Source organism: Tachysurus fulvidraco, chromosome 12 (genome assembly GCF_022655615.1).
Source record: "Tachysurus fulvidraco isolate hzauxx_2018 chromosome 12, HZAU_PFXX_2.0, whole genome shotgun sequence".
Classification (NCBI taxonomy): Eukaryota; Metazoa; Chordata; class Actinopteri; order Siluriformes; family Bagridae; genus Tachysurus; species Tachysurus fulvidraco.
Window position 1 is genome coordinate 11924439 of NC_062529.1, and position 21539 is coordinate 11945977.

The 21539-nt window shown below is 39.5% G+C and overlaps 2 protein-coding genes across 7 annotated transcripts; one reads left to right on the forward strand and one right to left on the reverse strand.

The window, feature by feature from the left end:
- Positions 1-419: 419 nt before the first annotated feature.
- On the reverse strand, positions 420-17913 carry ttbk2a (tau tubulin kinase 2a). Of its 5 annotated transcripts, none has more exons than XM_047821661.1 (16): positions 17803-17913; positions 14004-14150; positions 12786-12933; positions 11719-11792; positions 11404-11544; positions 11064-11168; positions 10821-10886; positions 10626-10718; positions 10422-10547; positions 9527-9684; positions 9183-9390; positions 8890-9101; positions 8285-8807; positions 6216-6503; positions 4584-5401; positions 420-3947 (listed from the first exon to the last, which is right to left on the reverse strand). In XM_047821661.1, exons 2-16 carry the CDS (start codon positions 14070-14072, stop codon positions 3515-3517), a joined length of 3462 nt encoding a protein of 1153 aa, XP_047677617.1. In that variant the 5' UTR covers positions 14073-14150; positions 17803-17913; the 3' UTR covers positions 420-3514. The 5 variants fall into 5 exon arrangements, with proteins under 5 accessions (XP_047677617.1, XP_047677618.1, XP_047677619.1 ...); XM_047821662.1 differs by lacking the exon at positions 17803-17913 and adding an exon at positions 17450-17570; XM_047821663.1 differs by lacking the exon at positions 17803-17913 and adding an exon at positions 16733-17270 and having other exon boundaries at positions 8285-8804.
- On the forward strand, positions 17818-20909 carry si:ch73-130a3.4 (uncharacterized protein LOC664763 homolog). 2 transcript variants are annotated; one of them, XM_027172695.2, is made up of 4 exons: positions 17818-17948; positions 19771-19963; positions 20110-20229; positions 20328-20909. In XM_027172695.2, exons 1-4 carry the CDS (start codon positions 17869-17871, stop codon positions 20544-20546), a joined length of 612 nt encoding a protein of 203 aa, XP_027028496.1. In that variant the 5' UTR covers positions 17818-17868; the 3' UTR covers positions 20547-20909. The 2 variants fall into 2 exon arrangements, with proteins under 2 accessions (XP_027028496.1, XP_027028497.1); XM_027172696.2 differs by lacking the exon at positions 17818-17948 and adding an exon at positions 18634-18798.
- The last annotated feature ends 630 nt before the right edge of the window (positions 20910-21539 follow it).

Genomic DNA, 21539 nt, shown 5'->3' on the forward strand with positions numbered 1-21539 from the left:
TCTCTCTCTCTCTCTCTCTCTCTCTCTCTCTCTCTCTCTACCTATCTATCCCTCTCTCCCTCTCTCTCTAGATAGATAGACATATAGATAGATAAATATTTATCATGGTGCTAAATCCACTTCTTATTGAATAGACCAAAATAAAAAGGATCAATAAAAATAGCTGACATACACAATGCATTTTGGTATCCATGGAAACATGAGTATGCTTGTTAAAGAACTACAGTATTTTAATGGACGATGAGCATAAGGATAAGTCAGAAGGCTAAAGATTACAATCATCTTTAAAATGTCCTATTAATATTCTTGGGAATTATTATTCTGTATTTTATCACATTTTCTTTGGCTTCCGTTTGGTTCACCAACACATCAATCACACAAACTCCAAATAGCTGAAGAACTGCACATGATACGAGAGCTAAAGGTTTTGCTGGCATGCTGAATAAATATTTTATTCATAACAAGTTTATAAAAATAAAATACAAAACAATTTAAAATGAAAAACAAAACAAACACTGTTTTGGCATTGGCCAAAAGGCATTGATACGATAGAAATAAAAAAAAAAATAGAACACAAATATTGCAGAACTGTACAATGTGTTCTCTTCCTTTAACATCCCTTATTCTTTAGGCTGTACAGTGTTTCAGTTCTGCAACATGGAATCAGATGCTAAACTATAAGTTAAACTGGCACCAGGAACCTTCAGCTAATACTCTTCAATTCTGTCCAACTGGGGGACGTCAGAAATCCAGATTAAACCTAGAGAAAATGCAGTGAGAGCAGAAGCTACTCTAAACAACCTGGCTTTTTATTTACATTTTTCAAATTTTACACGGATTAAGACATTGAGATTGCCAGCAAGACAAGAGCAACCAATCGTTTCCCACAGAGGAATGTAAAGAGCTACAACATTTTCTATTACAGTAAAAATGTACGTAGGGGTTTTCTTAAAAAAAAGCCTACAACTTCATTACATGGGGCAACACATGATAAACTTTTAAAATGACAACAGTTTGGCTTACAGGTTTCATTCGCATGTCCTGAAGCTTAATCTAGCATTACGTCAACTAGCATGTCTACACAGGACCACGGCCTTCATCAGGACTGTATAAAAATCAATTCCAGAGGATGTGACACAGAAGTACAATCTTTAATCTTACAAGATGTAGAAACTTTAATCTAACAGCTGTATCATGAACATCTGGGCTATCAAACTGTCTTGGTACAAAATAACAATAAGTCATATGTTTAACAATGGTAATAAAATGCAATGCATGCAGAAGCTCTGTAAAATAAATCAGCCTCCAGGATATATACTGACTACAAATTTCTTGATTCAAAACTGATTCTCTGAGACACAATCCTACTGTAAAAACATTGGTATAAACGTTGGTCAGCCACACACACACAAATACGTGGAAATATATATGTATATATGCATATATGTATATGTGTATGTATGGGGTGTGTGTGAGTGTGTGTGTTTGTGTGTGGCCGACCAACGTTTATACCAAGGTTTACACCAAGAAACTAAATGCTATCTAAAATATTGTTGAAAATGTTGAATGCTGTGGTGAGACTGATAATTAAAGGACATAAAGAGATTATTAATAGGTGTATATTACTAAAAACAAAGAACACCTCTACTCAGAACATAACAGTGTGTGATGGGGTAATTATATGAATTAGATTATACGGAATGCTGTTTGTAGTGTTTTTAGAGAGCAGGAGGTGACGTGTTACAGTCATGAGGGACGACGTGGATGGAGCACAAGGAGGTCAGCAAACATGAATTTATCAGCAGGCCTGAAGAAAGACTTCATTCTAAAGAAAAATGTCCTTCTTAAGGATTTCCATAGTCCACACAGTCAAAAGATCACGTTCAATGCATATACGCACAGTGAAATGTAGACATTTTGGATCACACTGTTTCCCTTTTTAATGAATTTCGTGTACCTAAGCATTCAAAACTGAGGTTTAAAAAGAACGTACCTTCCAGACAATTTGATCAAACCGTGACATTTGTTGTGTGATTTATTGTGTCAGGTGGCTTTCACACTGGACACATTTTCTGCTGTACAAATCTGAGTGAGATTTTTTTTTCCTGATCCACAGCATTGGTCTAGTTTCAGACTCACTTGTTTCTATCGAACCCTGGTGCATTTGTGTCAATCTTACATTGTGTTCTGTTCTCTATGCGTATTTGTGACGATGTGACTATATATTATTTGTATATAATATTTTGGTGCAGTAAGGCTCCTCACCTCTTCTGTGTTCCACAGCTTTTTAATGTTACGTCAACTTTTTAAATTTTTTTGTCCAGAATTCCTTCAAAGTGAGAAACAAATGATATCTAATTTTAGTCTAGTTTAAAAATCTATATCTGATCTTAGTTTTGTTTTCGACTTGGGGAATTGTGTAACCTCTTCTGTTCGACTTTGCCTTTCACATGAATAAATGATGCATTTTTTGACTTCTGTATTATCTGAGCTATAAAACATTCCCTTTGAAAACTCTTTGAAGCTTCTTCGGCCTGCGGCGCACATACCCTGGACACGGTAATCAAAAATCAAAGTTTTAATACCAATGTGAGTGTCTCACATGCAAGTCTGTGTATATTTGCTGTGTCTCTGTGTGTTTGTGCAAGCAGTTTTCTTTACAGGAGCAGCCTGAGATCCAGAGCTCAAAAAAAATATATATATATATATCTGTAGCGCATTGTGAAACTCGTACCTTGCTCTCCCATAATTTGAAGGAATATCTCCTTGGGCTTATAGCAAAGTGCTTGAAAGAATTGTAGTGATTGCTTTAGTGATTGTTGGGAAAGGAAACACTAGTCGTCACGTTAATACTCTGTTTCTGCAGCCTCCAAAAATACAGCACAGACAGAAAAAAAAAACAATGGCATCGATGGATTATGCATAATGTCAGTGATCTGTCAGTGTACCTGCCACTGCATGGAATAGAAGGGTGCAATATGCATTCAAGCCAAAGGGCATATTTCAATAAGTAGTATACTGTATTTCAGGTTAATGAGCTTGATGCAAATACACAAACCCATGCATCTACTGTTAGACAAATTATATCAGGGTTCCAGCTGCATGATTTTTCTCTCTTAAAACAAATAACTAATCCTACAATTCACCTAAAAAAAATTAGGTTGCATTTACAAAAAAAGGAAATCCTACAGTACGGGCATTACACTCACTGTTCTTAAAAAACCTTGAGAGTAAAGAGAAAATGCAGGTCAGAGAGCTGATACCGACTCTCTTCTTGTCCGACTCAAACGTGTAGCAAGACTTGGGTGCAAATCTTCTTAGCAGAATACTGTGAAGTCACGGTAGTAAGACTGGATATTATACGGAGACTATACTGTATATATGGTACAAGTCAAGCATAAAAAGTAGAACCTTTCAAGCCTTTTCCTCCTCTGCTGGTCTGCTTGTGATTTATTTTTTGTGATTTATCTGTTCGTGTGTGGACTGGAGCATGTAAATGTGTGTGGCGAAAAAGCTATCTGCTCAGCTTGCTGGAGCACTTGGGCTCACGAGGGCAAGCTTTGGCACGAGCCTTGTGACCACAGCTGCCCTCCTGTGCATGCGGATGCACGCGGCGCAAAGGCGGAGACCCCGAGAAGCTGGGGGGTGAGTGGCTGCGCAGGCATCCGACACGGTGCTCGTGCCGGGAAGGTGAGGAGCTGATGGAGCGCTGAAGTGAGGAGCAGCTGCGGGGGGAAGCACTGGAGCTGCGCTGGTGATGGTGATGGTGGTGGTGATGCGAGATACCAGATTGGTTGATGCACACAAGCCTGGTGCCCATGTGCTGCATTGAGCTGCGAGAATGCAACGACGAGGACCGGCTGGTTCCATCTCGCATCAGCTGAGCCAGGCACGTCATCAGCTCAGAGTCTCCTGCACTGCCCGCTCGAATCCGGTAACGCCGCAGCCTGAACAGCAAAGACAAGTAGATGGGAAGATGGTGAAAACTGTTCTAAACCATTCACGTGCTTGATTATAATCAGTGCCACTATCCTTAATGCCCTGAAACCACATCCAATACAAATACTGAGACTTCAGTTTCAGAAAATTCCAAACAGCTCTGCTATTAAGAATGGTTGAGGCAGCAGCTTCTTAACATGAGTCTGCTTTTCTCTGCCTAGAACAGAGCCTCATGCAAAGACAGATGACAAGACAAATAAAGTCTGCTGCATTCTGCCACAATGCTAAGAATGCGAACATCATAGATTTTATATGATAGGAAATGCTAACTCACTTGCAGTAGCAGGAAGTTATTATTAATGTCTAATTACAATCCCTAATTTTGGTCTGAAATTTTGTCTGTACGTGACCATCTAAAAAAAATATGTTGCTGAAATAAAATTCAATTGATCTAATTATAATTGCTACATTTATCCTTTATTTCTTGAAAGAAATACACAGTTGCTGAGAATGTAAGTGATATGAAGAAAGTCTGGTACTGTTTATAAGTCAGGAAATACAAGTGAACTGTAAACCCAGGAAAGGAATTTGTGTGTGACTTATAAATGTTTAACTAGTTCGACTGTTTGGTTGAGCTTGGTTACCTTCCATCTGCAGATGTACGGCTGGGTGGTTTGCCGGGAGGAGGTCGAGGCACAAACTGGGCCGTGAGATCCCCCTGTGCAGAAGAACGGCTTACAGGTCTAGGGATTTTGCTCTTATGTGAGTGTGGGCTGGAGGAGGAGGATAGCGAGGCGGCATCATCACCCTGTCTCAGTCCGTGTATAGACTCCTCATCCTGCGAGCGCTCAGACGCTGAAGTGGAGGACATGCGGTCACGCTGGACAGAGGAGAGTGAGGGCGAGGCACATGGCGAGGCACAGGGAGAGGTGGGCAGGCGCTGGCCTCGTTTTTGCAGCAGTTTTTCTTTAGCCGAGCCAGGAAGAGCATCCTGCAGCAAACTAGAGGGCTCAAGGACAGGGATGCGGCTCAGCCGGCGATCGGGATCCCGAGACGGGACAGAAGTTGGGGAGGACTGTTCTTTCTTCAGTGGTGGTTGCTGATCAGGATCTGTGGAGGCATCACAGTCTTTCTTAATGTCCTTCAGCTCAGACAGTAGTGCCTTCTGAAGATCTGCCGTAGAGTCTGCATGGCTGTTTATCATGACTGGATTGCCGGCATTAAGGGGTAACATTTCCAGGCTTGGCACTTTCTGTGAATTTCCATTTCTATTTATCAGAATTTCCTCATCAGGACTGAAGGGACAGGAGCGCAGGGATCGAGGCTGCTCCTGAGGTGAATGAATGTCAACTGTGAGATCCTGTGACAGAGCGGCTTTCTCGTGATTCTCCAGCAGGAGACACTGTGGCATGCTGTCAGAGGCTGACTGGGAGGAGAGCGCAGAAGGTCGCTGAGCTGTCAACTGAGAGGAAAAGTGAGAGGCGTTAGCCTGAAATGTATATAAACAACTTGCAAATTTAGTATATACATTAAAAACCCAACAAACTTTAGTAAATGTATTGATAAAATATATTTATGAAAGTGATTTTTTTTAAAAAATTAATGTCAATTTGCCAAAAACCAACACAGGTCTGTGGTCTGATTTGCAGTTAGGTAACTTGACTGTAATATAACCAAATTTTTGCCATTGTTGACACCAGTTTCTTACATTTTTAAATATTAACACACCTCATTAAAGCTTTCAGAAACCCCAAATACAAGAGTTAAATCTTTTAATCACATTGATTCATATTATGTTTTAAATTGAAATTAAATCAAATAAAAAAAAATATTTCTGTTATTTCCAAACCCAAAGAAAAGAACTAGACATTTAATTCAGTCTGCATCTTGGGTACAGGAGAAACACATAAATACACATGTAGTTACACAGTGAATAAGCAATCAATGTCTGCAAACAGAACCCACAAATCACAACACTGTTAAAATGAACAAAGTCTCCAAACAGGCAGTTGAACTGTAAGTTAAATAAATAAGTTTAAATTAAATCAAACCGTTAATCAGACATAATAATAACAACTGCTTTTGTTAGTCAGTAATTAACCAGATATAAATCTCATTTGTGTACTTGACACCCACATGACATGAGAAAAACCTTAAAAAACACTCAGCACTGAGCATGCATTGCCAAAAGCACACAGCAGAACCAACAAACTGCAGACGAAGGGAAAGTGAGCATGTGTTATGGGGCAGAAGCGGACAGGAATCAGGGTATTCACCTGCTGCAGCTGAGCGCGAGTGATGCGTATGACTGAAGGGATCTTGGTGCTGGAGGCGCCTGGAGGAATAGCTGGCAGCTTCCTTTGAGTGATGCGGGGCTTGGAGGAAGAGGAGCAGGAATAGCGGTGCTGGTTTTGGTGTTCGGCGGATTGGCTACGGCGGAGAGTGGGTGGGGAGCGTTGGTGCAAGGGATCTGATAATGTGCTCAGGAAGGCATGAGGACTGGGGGAGCGTAGAAGCTTCCGGGCCACCACCTCATCTGGCAGAGATGCGGGAGAGGTGGGGAGCTGAATGTGGAAATAGGAGGAGAAGGAGGAGGTGAGACACGAGGCAGGAAGGACAGAGATGAGGAGGTGATAAGAATAGAATGGATGGCTGGCAAATCGCTGATACAGTGAATGGTGCGTGGGAGAAAGCTGTTTGTAAAAACACACGCATGCACATACACACATATACACATAATCTCTCAGGCCACGGATCGACTAAAAATAACCCTAGCATGCAAATAGCTGAACACAGCTAAATTTCAGTTGATCAGTGACCTGAGCTGGTCCATGAAAACAGTGGTTCAGATAGCATGCTGAACCTGGTGTCAGGTGAACTCAAGAGCATTAGCCCTTACAGAACACAGGCTGAGGACAAACTCAGCTGCTATCATTAAAATAAATGAAGAATAAGCAGTTCTCAGAAAGCTTAAAGTGCTACTTAGTGTGAAGCAAGGCATCAGACCTTTAGCACAGCTTAGCACTTTAGAGAGCAGAAGTGAGGAAGCTGTGAATAATTACAATATGGCTCTGATTAATTGAAACAAAATGAGTAAAATGTTTCACAAGTAAGTCAGATGATCTGAGTAAACTGGAACAAAATACAAAAATAATCTTGTGACCAATAGTCCAGTCTACAAAACTATTAAAAATACTATGTGTTACAGTATAGTCTGTGGGATCGCGGATTGTTTTATTCCAGAAACTTCAATGTACTACAGTACTTCCTCCATCTATATCTACTTCCTCCACCAACGATTTTGGGACTTAAAGCATGGCCATGTCAGCTGGTGACACCTCTACTTAGAGAAGTCACTCCATTATTTTGTGCCCTGAGAAAAGCACTTAGAGAATCGATAGAAAGTCATTTGGTGCAAAACCAGTACCAGTAAACTCAATAGATTTAAATCAAGCCTCGGTTTCAGGCACGTTGCCCAACACCTTACAGAGAAGCTGATATTTACTGTATACTTCTCTGTTCACAAGCTACAGAATAGTGACCACTTCCAGCTAACTGACGTTCCAGATACAGACAAACCACTGATAACAATCTTTTAAATACTGTGACTCAGTGACCTTTTTGAAATAAGATATATTAACTGATGGAGTTTTGTTTGAAGGTATTGGTAAGTAACTGTGATTCTCTCACAATTTTTCAACATAAAAGTGGTGGCTCAGCAATTATGGCTTCGGGGTTCAGACTGCAAGCTCATGAGTGCAATCCCAGCTTCACCAATCTTCCATCACTTGGCAGCTTACCCTCTATAACTCAGTCGCATCCTGTCTCAGTTGTAAGTGGCTTTGAATAAACCCGTCAGTCAAATGAGCAAATGCAAATGTGTGAAATCTCTGGGGCTGGCTGGGCTCAGTGATAATCAAATTGCCTCTGCTTGTGAAAGTGGGCTGTTCTTGGCCATAAAAAATCCCATACAGTCTCTCTTGTAAAAATAGGTTACAGTTAAGTATTAAAAAAAGGTTTAAGCATTACAATAAAGGTTTTTTTTAGTCATTAAGTCATTAAAATTTAGAGGTGACTCTAAAACACAGAATGTTCTAGCATAACGTTACTCATACCCAGCTTAACTATCACCGGTTTTCTAATAGCTCAAGTACAAACTACATAAAAATGGAAGGTGCCTACTTAAAAAATACCAAAATATTCCATAAAATATATAAACTATCATATACCGCACATTAGGAATCGACAAGTATCTGTAGATTTTATAACATAAGAACAGAAAAAGTGCTAAAATAGTTTCGATATTTTCACTGTGTAGTCAGTGATGTGAGTGATGAGCTGTTACCTGAGTGAGTGCTCCCTCTGCCAGTGCTTCAGCAGGACTGGTGGGTGTAATAGGGAGCATACCTGCTGTTGGTACCGTACTCAGTTCAAGCCTCTCTACTCTAAGTGTAGCCAGATTGTGTCCGAGGGTGGGGCTTGGGGTGACCCCTTCCTTATCAGGAGACTCATCCATTGGCTGCACCACCTCTGGCTCCTCTGATGGACTGCTGGTGAGCTTGGTTTCAGGACCCAGGTTGCTACTGGCCACTTCTTGAATTTCTTGTTGGTCAGAGACACGGTCCACCATCACCCAGTCATGCAAGTCCACGTCCTGCTGGTCTGTGCTCAGATGTAATGCTACAAATCCACTACTGGCTGCTCCATCAAAGAGCTCCAGAGAGCCTGGGGAGGCTAGTTTAGGTGATCCATCTCCTGAGAGGAACTCTTCATCAAAGTGCCACACACGAACAGAGGCAGCAGCCGGCATTGCACCAACATTACCTTCCTGGTCCAGCACTGAACCGGGTGTCTGCTTCCCTGCACTGCTACCACACACATTAAGAAAACATTAGCTTAACACTTATTGAAGCACAATGAGTAAGATTATTATGATCACAGAGAACTAACCATGCTTCCACAAAGCGCTCTGTGTTGAGTTTAGGCTCCAAGGTTAGTCGCTTGTCCAGCTCAAAGCTGTGGATGTTGCGCAGTTTCCTCAGGAGAGGAGCATCTCTGTCTGAGGGTACAACCTCAGAGCGTAAACATACAGGAGAACCAAAGCTGGGGCTAGCGTGAGGGCTCAGGTTGCCCTTGTTACTGTGATCCTCTTCTGCTGGGCCCTGCAATTATGCATGGATGCTTTAATCCAAACGCTTTCATAGAGAAAAGTATAATAATCATATGCACTCTGGATTGTATACCTTCCAGCCAGGGAAGTGGATAAGGTTACTATTGCGGTCCAGATCTTCCCAAACGTCAGTTTCCGGGTTTCTCACGTGTGGGATAGGAGAGTCATGCTGACGCTCAGGAACAACGTTGTTGTCTCCATCACTGAGCTGCTCGTCCTGCAGAACTTCATCAGTGTTCTCCTTGAGAAGGTCTCCAAGCACCACAGAGGCATTAGCCATACTAGAGCAGAGCAAATTATGAATCACAACACCCCGTATTCAAGGATGCATGCTTTAAATTATTACTTCCAAAATACTACCAACTGTCATTTATTGTTAGCACCAATGATTGCTCCAGCCACAGAAACATTGCTTACCCCATGCAGGCTGGCGTGAGGCGTGTGTGATGCTGAGGCACGTTGGCAGCTGTAGGCGTATTACGAGCACCATCTGTGCTTGTCCTTTCCCAATCATATGGGTCGTTTTCCACCACATTATAGGTTTTCATACCGTTCTCAAAAACCGTCATCAAAAGCTACAGGAAGTTTACACAAGAATACGGATAATCAAAAATGATAAAATTTGGCAAAAAATATAAAATATCACTGAAAAAAATTATAATTTTTTCCAGCTGGATGCAGACAGATTTATACACAAAAGTGTTTACAAAAAAATTTGTACTCTTGAAAACTGCTACATTTGCAACTGCTCCTGTGGGTGTATAAATAAACGCATAAGAGGACTATCTAGCATAAACGTTATGCTTTCAACATGAAAACACATCCTGAAAAATTAAGACTAATAAAACAAATCATTCAATTATGACAAAAGAAACGGTACTGCATATAAATGAGGAGGATAGGCCGGTCTGACTGCGCACTGTCATAAGTCATAAGAAGTGCCTCAGTTAAGGAAAGATTTAGCACATGCTTATTTTTATTCATTTAATATTTTATCAAATATTATTATTGGCATAGAGGTAAGTCAAAATAACTTCCAGATCTGCCTTCTACCTCTGTATGAAGAACATCACTGTTTCTGTTGTTTTGTTATTTGGCTTACACAAGCATGCACACATAACATTACTTAATGCATAAGAAATAAGACCCAATATTTCTGTTGTCAAGAATGTTTGTATTGCCTTGAAAGAGACACTAATTCCAAAATAATTAAATAGATATTACATGACAACAAATACATTTGCATACATTCTAACAAACTAATAGATCATGTTAGAACATACAGAATATAGGCTTCATAGTTATTCATCACCTCATAGTCGGGTTTGGTATAGTAGTCCAAGCTGCTAATATGGTCCAGGAAGATGCTGAACTCTGAGGGCAAATGCTTCAGCATGAGGCGATGGTCATAAGCCTCTTTAAGCTTCCCCACTTGTTCCTAATGAGCAAACACGTAATTTATAGTCAACTGGCTATAGTCAAAAGGTTTGCGCTCTCATCTCTGTGCAGCACTCACCTTGTCTTTGATCTTCCTCCAAGGCAGTTGACCAACCAAGAACTCCACCAGCATATAGAATAGAGACCACAGGTCATCATGCCTGCCCATTTCCTGTGATATTAACAACCCAATTAAGCATGACGTTAAAAAACTTTCAGTCAGAGAGTTAAAAATAGGACAGATGAATCAACAGAGCAAATAATGGGTATACACCTTGTTCTTGTGAGCGTTTACCGAAGCATATCGTACTGTGCCTCTGAACCCTGCCACGCGACGAGGCTATCGGAACATAAAAATAACAGACCACTATAAGCTATGTGCATAAAGAATAACACCAAATTATTTATAATAAACAAAGATGACTCATTGTGCAGCATATAAACAGCACAAAATAGCTGACACCAAAAAAAAAACACTTTTGTAGATTAAAAAAAACAACACAGTAGGAACACTGACTGGTCTGACTTCCTGGGATGAATTTGTGAACTGGCGTGCCAAACCGAAGTCCAGCATGTAGCAGATCCGCCGAGTGTAGGGGAAGCGCCCCATGGCAAAGTTGGACTGAAGCATATAGAGAAGGCCACTTAAAACACATCAGAGTTAAAAAAAAAACAAAAACATCCTAACATCCTAATTTCTGTGTTTTTTAGAACATTTATCAAACAGATTTTTTAAACATCTACGCAACTATCAAAGTTTCTAAAGTTTATCTTAAGAACGGAGAAAACCTCAAGAGGAAAACTTTACTAATTTTGCTTATAATGACAACATGCCGTGGGGAGCCGTGCTGTCTTACTGGTTTGATGTCGCGGTGCAGGAAGCCAACCGAGTGGATGCTCTCAATAGCTTTCAGTATCTGCTGACCGAGTCTGAGCATAGTGCTCACAGTGAACATCCCACGGTTTGTACTTCTCCTCAAATCCGCCAAATTACAACCCTAAAATGAGACAAGCACTCGAGATCATCACAAGCGCCACTACATGAATGCTTTTGAAGCGTGTACTATATATTCGTACTGTACATGCCATGCCACTGTTTCTTCCACAACAATAAAGCATATCATTTTTTATTTGCTGCACATACAAAAATGTCCTGTATAAGTAAACCTCACCTGTAACTCCATGACAACATAGTTGAAACGGTCATTTCGACCACATCCCACAAAACGGCACACATGGTCCTTACCTTTGAAAGAAACAGGGTTTATTAGCACATGTTATCGTTCTAACACATGCCTGCTAGTTCTGACACACCAAATGGCAATAATATTCATTTCTCTGCATGGTAACCCCACACTGTTTACAATCCCTACTCGTGCTCCCAATCCCTCTGAGGTGGTTCATAGAGGTTTACAGGGAGTTTTTTCTGTGGCTGAACTCTTTGGCATGGGAAAGTGCAAGAAGCCTGAAAGTCCACCATCTTTTCTCAGGAACTGGCACACCCTGTTACATGCTGACATGCTCAGGGCTCTTTTAGCAAAATTACTTTATAGTGTCACCTTCCATATAAATAAATTTTTACACATCTTTATACACAAAATAGTTATTAATGAATAACTATATATTTAAATATAAGCATAGAATGTTTTCAAGTCTCTGTTAACGCCTATTTTGCTCAGATGGGGGTTGGCAAGAGGGAAGATCTCTGGTTACATTTCTTTTCCCAAAGGAAGAAAAAAAACACACCAACATCTGAAGAGTAGGCCATTAAAAAGCAAACATGATCCATATCCATCAGTTTTCCACTAAAAGCAGGAGAGAAAAAAGGGCGTATGTCTTTTAAGCCTGTCAAAGGTCAATATATACCAAACATACAGAGCATACATATTGTCTGTGCCAGTACCAATCCAGTTGGAATATCAGATGTTGTTCACTATTTATTACAGAAATGAAATCCCCTTATTAGGGATGTATTAATCCAGTACATAGCCTGAAATTATAAATTTTGACCTTTTTTTCAGAGCCGATCCACCCGATGCATTCATATGCCATGACCATGTGAGCTGTTTTATCATAAAGTTGATAAAACACAGTAGCATACTGTAGTTACTGTAGGACATACAGTAAGATGATACTAAGCAAAATTTAGCGTTTACCATATATAATCATTGCTAAGTTAACAAACAAATACAGCTTCAAACATACACCAGAACAAAACATGCAAGCTTCCTGTATTTACCCTGTAGTTTCTTCAGCACAGCCACCTCCATCTTGAGCACCTGCTTGGGCTGCTGGGCTGACTCCACCTTAAGCGCCACACTGTGCTTGGTTTGCAGGTCTAATGCCTCATAGATCTCCCCGAAGCCACCACCACCAATTTTCTTTAGCTACAAAGTAAAAATTGGCAATATTAAAATTCATTTTAGAATTTTGCTGACATTCGGACACACACACATATTTATACTGTATATACAGTATAATGGTTTCTCTGAAAAATAAAGAAAAGGCCACTTCATGAAATGTCCTTATATGTACATGAAGGTCATATATATATATATATATATATATATATATATATATATATATATATATATATATATATATAGAGAGAGAGAGAGAGAGAGAGAGAGAGAGACAGTATATATTATATATAATCAGTGTAATGTTTACAGATGTGCTCACATGTAAGATCCATGCCAGAGTAAAATCCCTCCATGTGTAAATCTAATCTATGCAAAATAATGTGTTTTTATATTTTATCTTGTTAGGTAAAAGCATTGTAATTGAGCCGGATTTAATTCAGTTCAATTCTATTTATTTGTCTAACGGTTTTCACAATTCACTATGTCTCAAAACAGAATAAAATTTTGAAATAAAGCCACTGTATATCTCTAACAATTATCCCTAATTCAGCTTGGATTTCAGGATTCAGTTTGTTTCTCACTGACTCAGTGTTCTAGTATCACAATCAAGGCTCTATGTTATGTCCTAGTCAACCTTCTCCTCCAGCCCCGAGGCAGCTCTGCTTGGGATTAGCATGCAGTACTTTTACACAACCCATGTCATCAGAAATCCAAGCATTACTAATCTTACATCACACACACTGGCTGAAGTCACTGTACACAATTCGAAACATGCACGCACGCACAGACCCTGTGAGGTAGGCATGGAGCAGGGCAGTGCCTGTCACTGGGAGAGTACACATGCATACATTCTCCCTTTACAACTGTGTCTACTGTTGGCTACCGGAAACAATAACTAGATGGAGCTGAATCGAACTCTCGACGAGTGTATAATCCCATTACTGTGTGCACGTCATTTAAATAAAAAAAATAAAGAAAATGTGTAGAATGTATAATTCGATTCAATCTAACCCTTATGTGTTATAAATTTAATTTACTTCTGTAAAATACAAGCGTTTGTGAATACTTGAAGAACAGTTAGCTGTGACACTCACCACTTTCCATCGCTCTCTGACCAGTGAGTCAGCAGACAGGATGTCAGTCTGCTCCTGTCCTCCACTCATCCTGGTTCCGTGCTGCCCCAAGCTCTTCCTCTAAATCAAGCAGTGGAATTTGCGTATGGCATCAGGACCCTGTAATGCCTGCTCAAAAACACCATAGACACAAGGGGATAAGATCAACACACACATACACACACAGAGCAATTCCTCTTCCAATACCGACTATGCAAAACTGAGCAGAATTTAAACACACACACACACACACACACACACACACACACACACACATACTGAACGGTCAGCAGTAGAGCTGCTGCAAAAGAAACAGAAGAGGTCTGAGCTAATGCAGTGATGTCTGGCCAGTTACAGTGGTGTCTTTTATAGTGGTTGCCATGCTTGCTGCTCGCTCCAACTCGCTCACTGTTAATCGTGCTATCTGTTCTGTGTATCAGACACAATTAAGTGTGCAAGAAATCTGCTCATAAAATAACTGAAGGCTGTGGGCTGTGACACACAAACACACTCCCACACACAAATAAGTCAAAGAAAATCTGATGCTAAGAAATGTCTCCATAAGTGATCCACTGGAGACCGACAGACAGTCAGAGATGTGGAGTGGCTTCAGTGTTCTGTGCAGAGAAAAGAACTCTAACCACTGTGCAGCAATGGGCAGCACAATTTGTTTCAATAAAATATCTTAGAAACATGTTTAATTAGACACATGAGGCACATTATGCAATTGTGTGCAAATGTGTAAAAGATATTTCCTTATTAGATTTTTTCAATATCCATGTGGCTCACTGTAGAATCATAAAGAGATGTCATACAAAAACAAGCTGAAGACACTTTAGGGTTGAAAGAGTGTATGTTAAATTATGAATTTGAAACATTTTTATGTCTTACAATTATGTACACATTAATATTCAGTAAAAAGTGGTTCTTTTGGATAGTTTTATAAAGAGGTTATACTGCTACTTTACTTTTTTTTTTTTTTTTTACTTCTCCCTTAGTCTTTTAAACACCAATATAATGGTATATTTGAAAACAATACAAAAAATACAAATATAAAAAAATTACAGTTGATCAATAGTCAAAAGTGTGTGATCATATTAGAACCGTATATAGTCTCCTCACTTTAGATAGGCCTTCCTCCTAAGTAGCTTAGTAGCTTATAGTAGCTTCTTAGCAAGATAGCATGCAACCTTCCACACATGATACAAGTACAGTATCTACCTGTCCCTTGGTTAAGGAAAAGAGGATTTATTTATTTATTTATTTATTCATTCATTCATTCATTCATTCATTTTTACATTATCTGGACTTCTCCAATAATATGAGTCAGAAAAGCAGCAGTGTTGTCACTGTTCTTCAGTGTTAGCTAGACGGCTAAGCTACTGTCAGGTTTGCTTTTGCAAGTATAGCATACTGTATCTTGAACATCACCGGCTGTTTGGTGTGATTGTCAAGCAGCTTGAATTGACTTTCTGTTTCAGAAGGAACAATATCAGCATATGTAATAAAACACATCCAGGCGCTATTTCACAAAAAAGACCAATAGAAGAACACTTTTGGATGGTGCATTGGAAAGCTCCAGGCCAGTGGTTCAATCCTGAGTTCCTGTCGCTGAGGAATTTCACATTTTCTCTCTGAGTTTGCACCTAAGGTATCCTTAGGGTTCTCTGGTTTCCTCCGATATTCCATAAACATGCCGGTAGATCAATTGGCTATGTGGTGCTAAATTTACACTTCGCTGTAAATGAGTATGTGGATGTGTGTGTGAATGGAGTTCCTCCCAGAGACCAGTGTTTGATTCTGACCAAGAATGAATGAATGAATGAATGAATGAATGAATGAATGAATGAATGAATGAAACCATTCAATTAGACTACAACTAAAAAGAATAATAACTTTGCACGTGTTCTCCACCACTGTAAAGCCATGAAAATGATCTCTATACATTATGAATTCTTGGAGTTCATCAATTTAATGACCATATAAGTTATGACATAGATTGAGCCTTGCTTCTTAAGGGAACTCTAACTACAAGATCATTAATATTAGCTGTCAGTTCTGTGTGGAGAAGGTTTAGGGGTACCACAACTGCCACTGGTGCTTCAGTCCAGTAGCTACCCACCATCAGCTTTTATCAATACTCTGATGCTCACACATGTGATGGTTTAAAGACACAGGAAGACAGCTCAGACCCCAGACAATTCATACCTGCTGTCAGTTGTGTAGTTGGGGATGTCTAATTGCTGGGTTTTACCTATGGTGTTGTCAGTTTCTAACTAAAATAATAATAATAATAATAATAATAATAATAATAATAATAATAATAATAGTAGTAGTAGTAGTAGTAGTAGTAGTAGTAGTAGTTGTTGTGTGTTACTCATCTCTGTACCATGATTAAAAATACATAAAATATAATATTACTGACATTAGGTCCAGCACAGTTAGTGTACTTGGGTGAAGTGGCTGACTAATGACTGACCCACTGGCGAAATGTGATCTGCAATACAAAGGCAATCCGCTTGTTGCATAGCAATCCGCTACACAGCACATTTAGTGCTGACCAGAAACACTATAGTCAGCTACATGCAAAGCATAATGACATGCAAAACGTCATGAACATTTGAGTAAACTGTTCTACTGTACGGTCAGTGTAATGAGCGGTTACACAGCACGCAGTATTGTCACCGGCCATCTGAATCCATGTTGGTTACCTCAATGAGTCGCGCTGCTGACAATCCTGTGATCCAGAAAGCGCCGGATGTGAATCCAAGCTTTAAAATACGCTTAAAATCATGTTGACGATCCACGTGCGTGTGCAGGCGGCTCATCCGTATACAATGCTGTCTGTCTTGTTGGCATGTACAGAAAGTCGAGGAAATATGGACAGAGATTAAATGACCCTTTCTTCTAAGCGGCCTCGCAGCAGCATCTTTCGGTCGCTGCGGATTCGTGACGTGCGCGCGTCCTCCTCCGGTAAAGCCTGCCTGGGAGCGCGTGCGCGACACTGCCAGCCTTCGCAACAGCGCACACACGAACAAACGCGCATTCCGTTTTGCTCGTGCACGAGCGCAATTCCCGGAGTGACGTGTGGGTCGTGAACGAGTCGGCTCAATGACTCGGTTCAGTTGGCATTATTTCTTGTAACTCGCTTGTAATGATTTTACCCCAGTAGAAACAATCTGTTAACTAGCATGAATAGGTCACATGTGTCGCCTATAGGAAACGCACAATAACAATCATGCATTTGTACTTAAATAGTGAGTAGAATGAGAAACAATGTTATTTAATAACTAGAATGTGGAATAAGATTTCAGAATAATATTATTTAAATTAACATAGTAAAGGTAAAATAGTCATAATATCGCAATCTTTGTTTTTTTTTAAACCGTTTCTATATGATCTGATATATAATCTATAATCCGACTCACTCAAATGTACCGGAATTCCTTGAATCGGTGCACAAGCCAGGTGTTTAACAGCAATGTCACAGTTTAAACGACAGGGGGCGCTATTTACTCTTCAGAGCCGGAGGGATGCACTTATTTCCAGGGATTTCAGAACAGATATTGCGTCATCTGGTAGGCGTGGCCTATTTGATAATCTAACCCTAACCCTGGTTTTTGGTTGTTTATTTGTTTTCTAAAATAAATCTACCTGTATGACGGTTCTTTCTTTTTTTTTTTGAAAGAGGGCGTTTTTCCAAGACCTTCGGAAACACGCCCACTTTACGTCGTGGTAACGAAACCCCTGGAATTTAGTGAATGCCGTAGATTATATATACCTTGGGTTGTAAGCATGCGCCAAAACCGCCGCCATCTTGGAACGGGGGTCTTCGAATTCATGGACGATGCCGGACGTTTGTGCTGCGTATAAATGTTCCACCGAACGAAATCTAAAAACCAAACAGCAAGGAATTACATTTCACAGGTGATAATATGTTTTGTGATATTGAATGTTATGAAATTATATTTCTGGTTACGTTGGTTTGTGTCAGTCCTTGGTTAACGACTGCAGCTAATCCATGCTAGTTACCCATTAGTTTTGGCCAGTTAGGAAAACCGCAATGAACAGAATGTATTTATATCAATGTAATATGATCGTAAGATGTTGGAAATGTGAACAGTTGTTTTGGTCTCTGTTCAATAATTTACCTTTCATAAGTTGAGACAATACCATGTCGCAAAGGTTCATAATCTGCAACTGCAGAGCAAAAGTCTAAGGAAGAAACTGTGTAAGGTCGTGTTGTTGCAGGGATACTAAACACAATATTAACTCAGCTGGCAGTCCTGGAAGGATGTCTCCAGTTAGCTTTGCAGTGTAACACACGAGTCCAGCCTCAGAGTCAAACTTTGTTTTTTCTGTACCCTCCTCGAACTGCTTCTCTTTCTCTGCCACCTCAGCTTTTCAACGGAACAATAACATTGTTTTGTAATACTGACTAACTTGGTTCTGTATGAATGTGACTTTAGTGCATACTTATTTAATGTGGCAAAAGTATTGAAAATAGAATGTATATGTCTATGCCGGTCTGTAAGCAAATAAGGCTTATGCCGTGGACTTTTATTTTGACACAGTCGCGCCACTACATTCTTTTACTTCCTGTACGCGGTGCAGGGGGGAAAAAAAGACGTCAACAGCGCCTCCATCTTAGATAGGTCCAATAATTTGACTTTTGTTATATTAAATATTCTTGAAAAATGCCGGTACAATGCGCAGCGTATGGGTGTAAAAATCGTCGAAACGCAAATCTAAGAAAACAAGGGGTCACTTTCCACAGGTGAAATTTCTGATCATATGTGTGTTTTTATACCGAGACAGGGACTAACCAGCTAGTCTGTTATTTTGCCTAGCTAGCTAACGACAACCGTTTACAATTTGTTGTTTACATCGTTTTAGACTAAACTTTACTTACGATCTTCACCTAAGTTTTGCGATAACCGGCGGTAGGTTTAAGGTTTGATCTGTTTGTGGACTAAAGTGAAGATTAACATTGAAAGCAGTGTTTGTGTTTAGGCCACTTCAGCTTAGCGATGTGAGATTCACTGCTGAACAAAGCTGGGCTTCAGTAACAGCCTGAATGTTGTGTATGAAGAACCTGTAAGCTAAGAAAAAAAAAAAAAAACCACTTCATTACGTACTGATGGTTAGCGGTTCTGCAGTGAAACCCCAAAGACCAGCCGGATATATTGTTCCTATACACTTCCCTTTGAGACTCCACCCACTAATGTCTTCAAATGGCGTACAAGTGTGGTGTTGTAACTTCTTACGTGAAGGAAATCTCAGTATAGTCTCACACTTTCAAATCCATAACAACATAAACGAAAAAAATAAAACGTTATAACCACATGGCCCTGTTTTTCTAATGCGTATAAACTTCACACAAGTACAGGTTCACAAAACTACCAGAAATGTGCAGTTTACCACTTTGGTCAATTTCTGTAATAGAGTTTCAGTATTTAGTTTATAGACTTTCGTGTGATTCCACAAGTCTTCAACTCATTGTACCTCACTGTAACTTAAACTTTTAAATAAACTACATTTTGTAAAAAATAAAAATAATCATTTTCAAGATTGAAATAAAAATTAATTATGAGAACTCATCTCAGGTAAAAAAAAAAAGTAGACATATTTAATATCAGTGGCACACAGATGACACCCTGATTTTTTTTAAATCATGCTTTAAATATAACTGGGATATGCAGTTGGTGAGTGTTTTACAAGTAATATTTGTGTGTAATTTGTTTTCAAGGTTTCCCTCTGATGCTAAACTGAGAAAAATTTGGGAGACGGCTCTGCGAAAAGAAGGTTTTTCAGCCACTCCTCATACAGTTCTGTGCAGCCAGCATTTCACAGAGGATGCCATTGACAGAACTGGACAGATTGTTCGCCTGCGTGAAGGAGCCGTCCCATCTATTTTTAATTTCCCAGCACACCTTCAGAAAGTAGGTTTACATTTATAAAGATAATTCATTACATTTGATGATATTACCATAAAATATATATATTTTATTTCTTAAACAATTTGGTAACATGATTGCTGGATTTCCTTAAAGAGAGATTTTTTTAATTAATTTTGACATCCATTCAGAAACCCATTAAACCAAGAAAAACCGCAACATCACAAAAGGCTGCGGCTCCATACGAAGTAGTTGTGGTGAAAGCAGACAGCAATTCCAACAACGACAGAACAAAAACTTTGGTTTGTGATGTGAGTATTTGTTAGATGGGTTAAAAACAGACCTAGCAAATTGTAAAATAATAATAATTCACTGGAATGAACATGCAATTTTCTTTTTTGCTGAACAGGAGCACTCGTATGCATTGGATCCTTCACCAAACAGGGTGAAAGACAGGTTGGCAAAGGCCCTGGCAAACATGGAGCGCCTCCAGCGTCAACTCCGTAATGCCAAGGACAGAGAGAGAAGATGCAAGACAACACTGAAGAGTGCCTTGGATGACCTAAAAGAGAGAAATCTCATCACAGCTGAACTTCATCAAAGACTGGATCTTTGCTCAAGTCTTTAGAAGTCAATATCTCATGCTTCTAACTTCTTACTTTCTAAAATTGCACAGTGCTGCTTTAAAAGGGGGTGAAATATGTCCTTTTTGTTGCACAAAAGAATGGGGTTATGTTAGTAAATCTGTTCATTTTAAACAAATAATTGCATTTAAATGCTCCATGCATGCCATTCCTTTTGGATGTTCATGTGTGGGCCCTTTGTGTCTATCTGTTACTCCAGCACGTGGACTGGATTTGGGTTTTCCTTTGGATCCCTCACCAGCTTTGCTGCACAATATACAGAAAGCCATTTGCCTTCTCATTATGTAAAATAGACTGAGCCTGTAAATATTGCCTTGTTTTTGCAAATAAATGTATACTATTTTGTAGTTTTGCATTGCCTTTGTTGACACAAACAGAATGTTTGTAATGTTTATAATAAGTGGTTCCTAAAATAACCAAAGGGAATTAAATTAAATTTAAATAATTAATTACATTAAAGCGTTAGGGAACCGTTGTGTGTTTGCTGTACTCTGACAGTATTGATACGGAAATAAATGCAATCTCTTGAATATTCTGGACAAATCAAAGTCTAAAATCCCAACGCTAATCTAACAGTCGCGTATTGTAAAAAACAAAAAACATTATAATAAAAATTGACCAATCCAAGTCGCCTACGTATACAAAAGAGGCGTACCGGCTGTCTGCTGTACTTGTCAAGTACTACTTGATAGTTCGGTTCTTTTCCGCGAACCGGTTCTTTCGGACAGTTCGTTTTAATGAACCTGATCAATAATCCAGTTCACCAGTTCTTTTACGTAATGACGTAATTCAGAACGACGTTTCATCCCGCCCATAGATATCTATGATCCCGCCGCTGCCGGCAGATATTAATACAATCAATTTAACACATTTGAAAAGTTCTTTGTAATCATAACTTTAGTTTAATACATTTCTTACATTTACGTTTTGCAACTAAAACACCCAGTACAGGCATTGATGTGCAAACGTGGGTGTTT

Excerpts from the sequence above, each read along its gene's own strand:
- si:ch73-130a3.4 (XM_027172695.2), top strand. The coding sequence starts at position 17,869 with ATGCCGGACGTTTGTGCTGCGTATAAATGTTCCACCGAACGAAATCTA. Across the intron at positions 19,964-20,109 it reads TCCCAGCACACCTTCAGAAA|AAACCCATTAAACCAAGAAA; the intron begins GTAGGTTTACAT and ends ACATCCATTCAG. Across the intron at positions 20,230-20,327 it reads CAAAAACTTTGGTTTGTGAT|GAGCACTCGTATGCATTGGA; the intron begins GTGAGTATTTGT and ends TTTGCTGAACAG.
- ttbk2a (XM_047821661.1), bottom strand. The coding sequence starts at position 14,072 with ATGAGTGGAGGACAGGAGCAGACTGACATCCTGTCTGCTGACTCACTG. Across the intron at positions 10,719-10,820 it reads TAAACGCTCACAAGAACAAG|GAAATGGGCAGGCATGATGA; the intron begins GTGTATACCCAT and ends TTAATATCACAG. Across the intron at positions 5,402-6,215 it reads CTCGCGCTCAGCTGCAGCAG|TTGACAGCTCAGCGACCTTC; the intron begins GTGAATACCCTG and ends TTTTCCTCTCAG.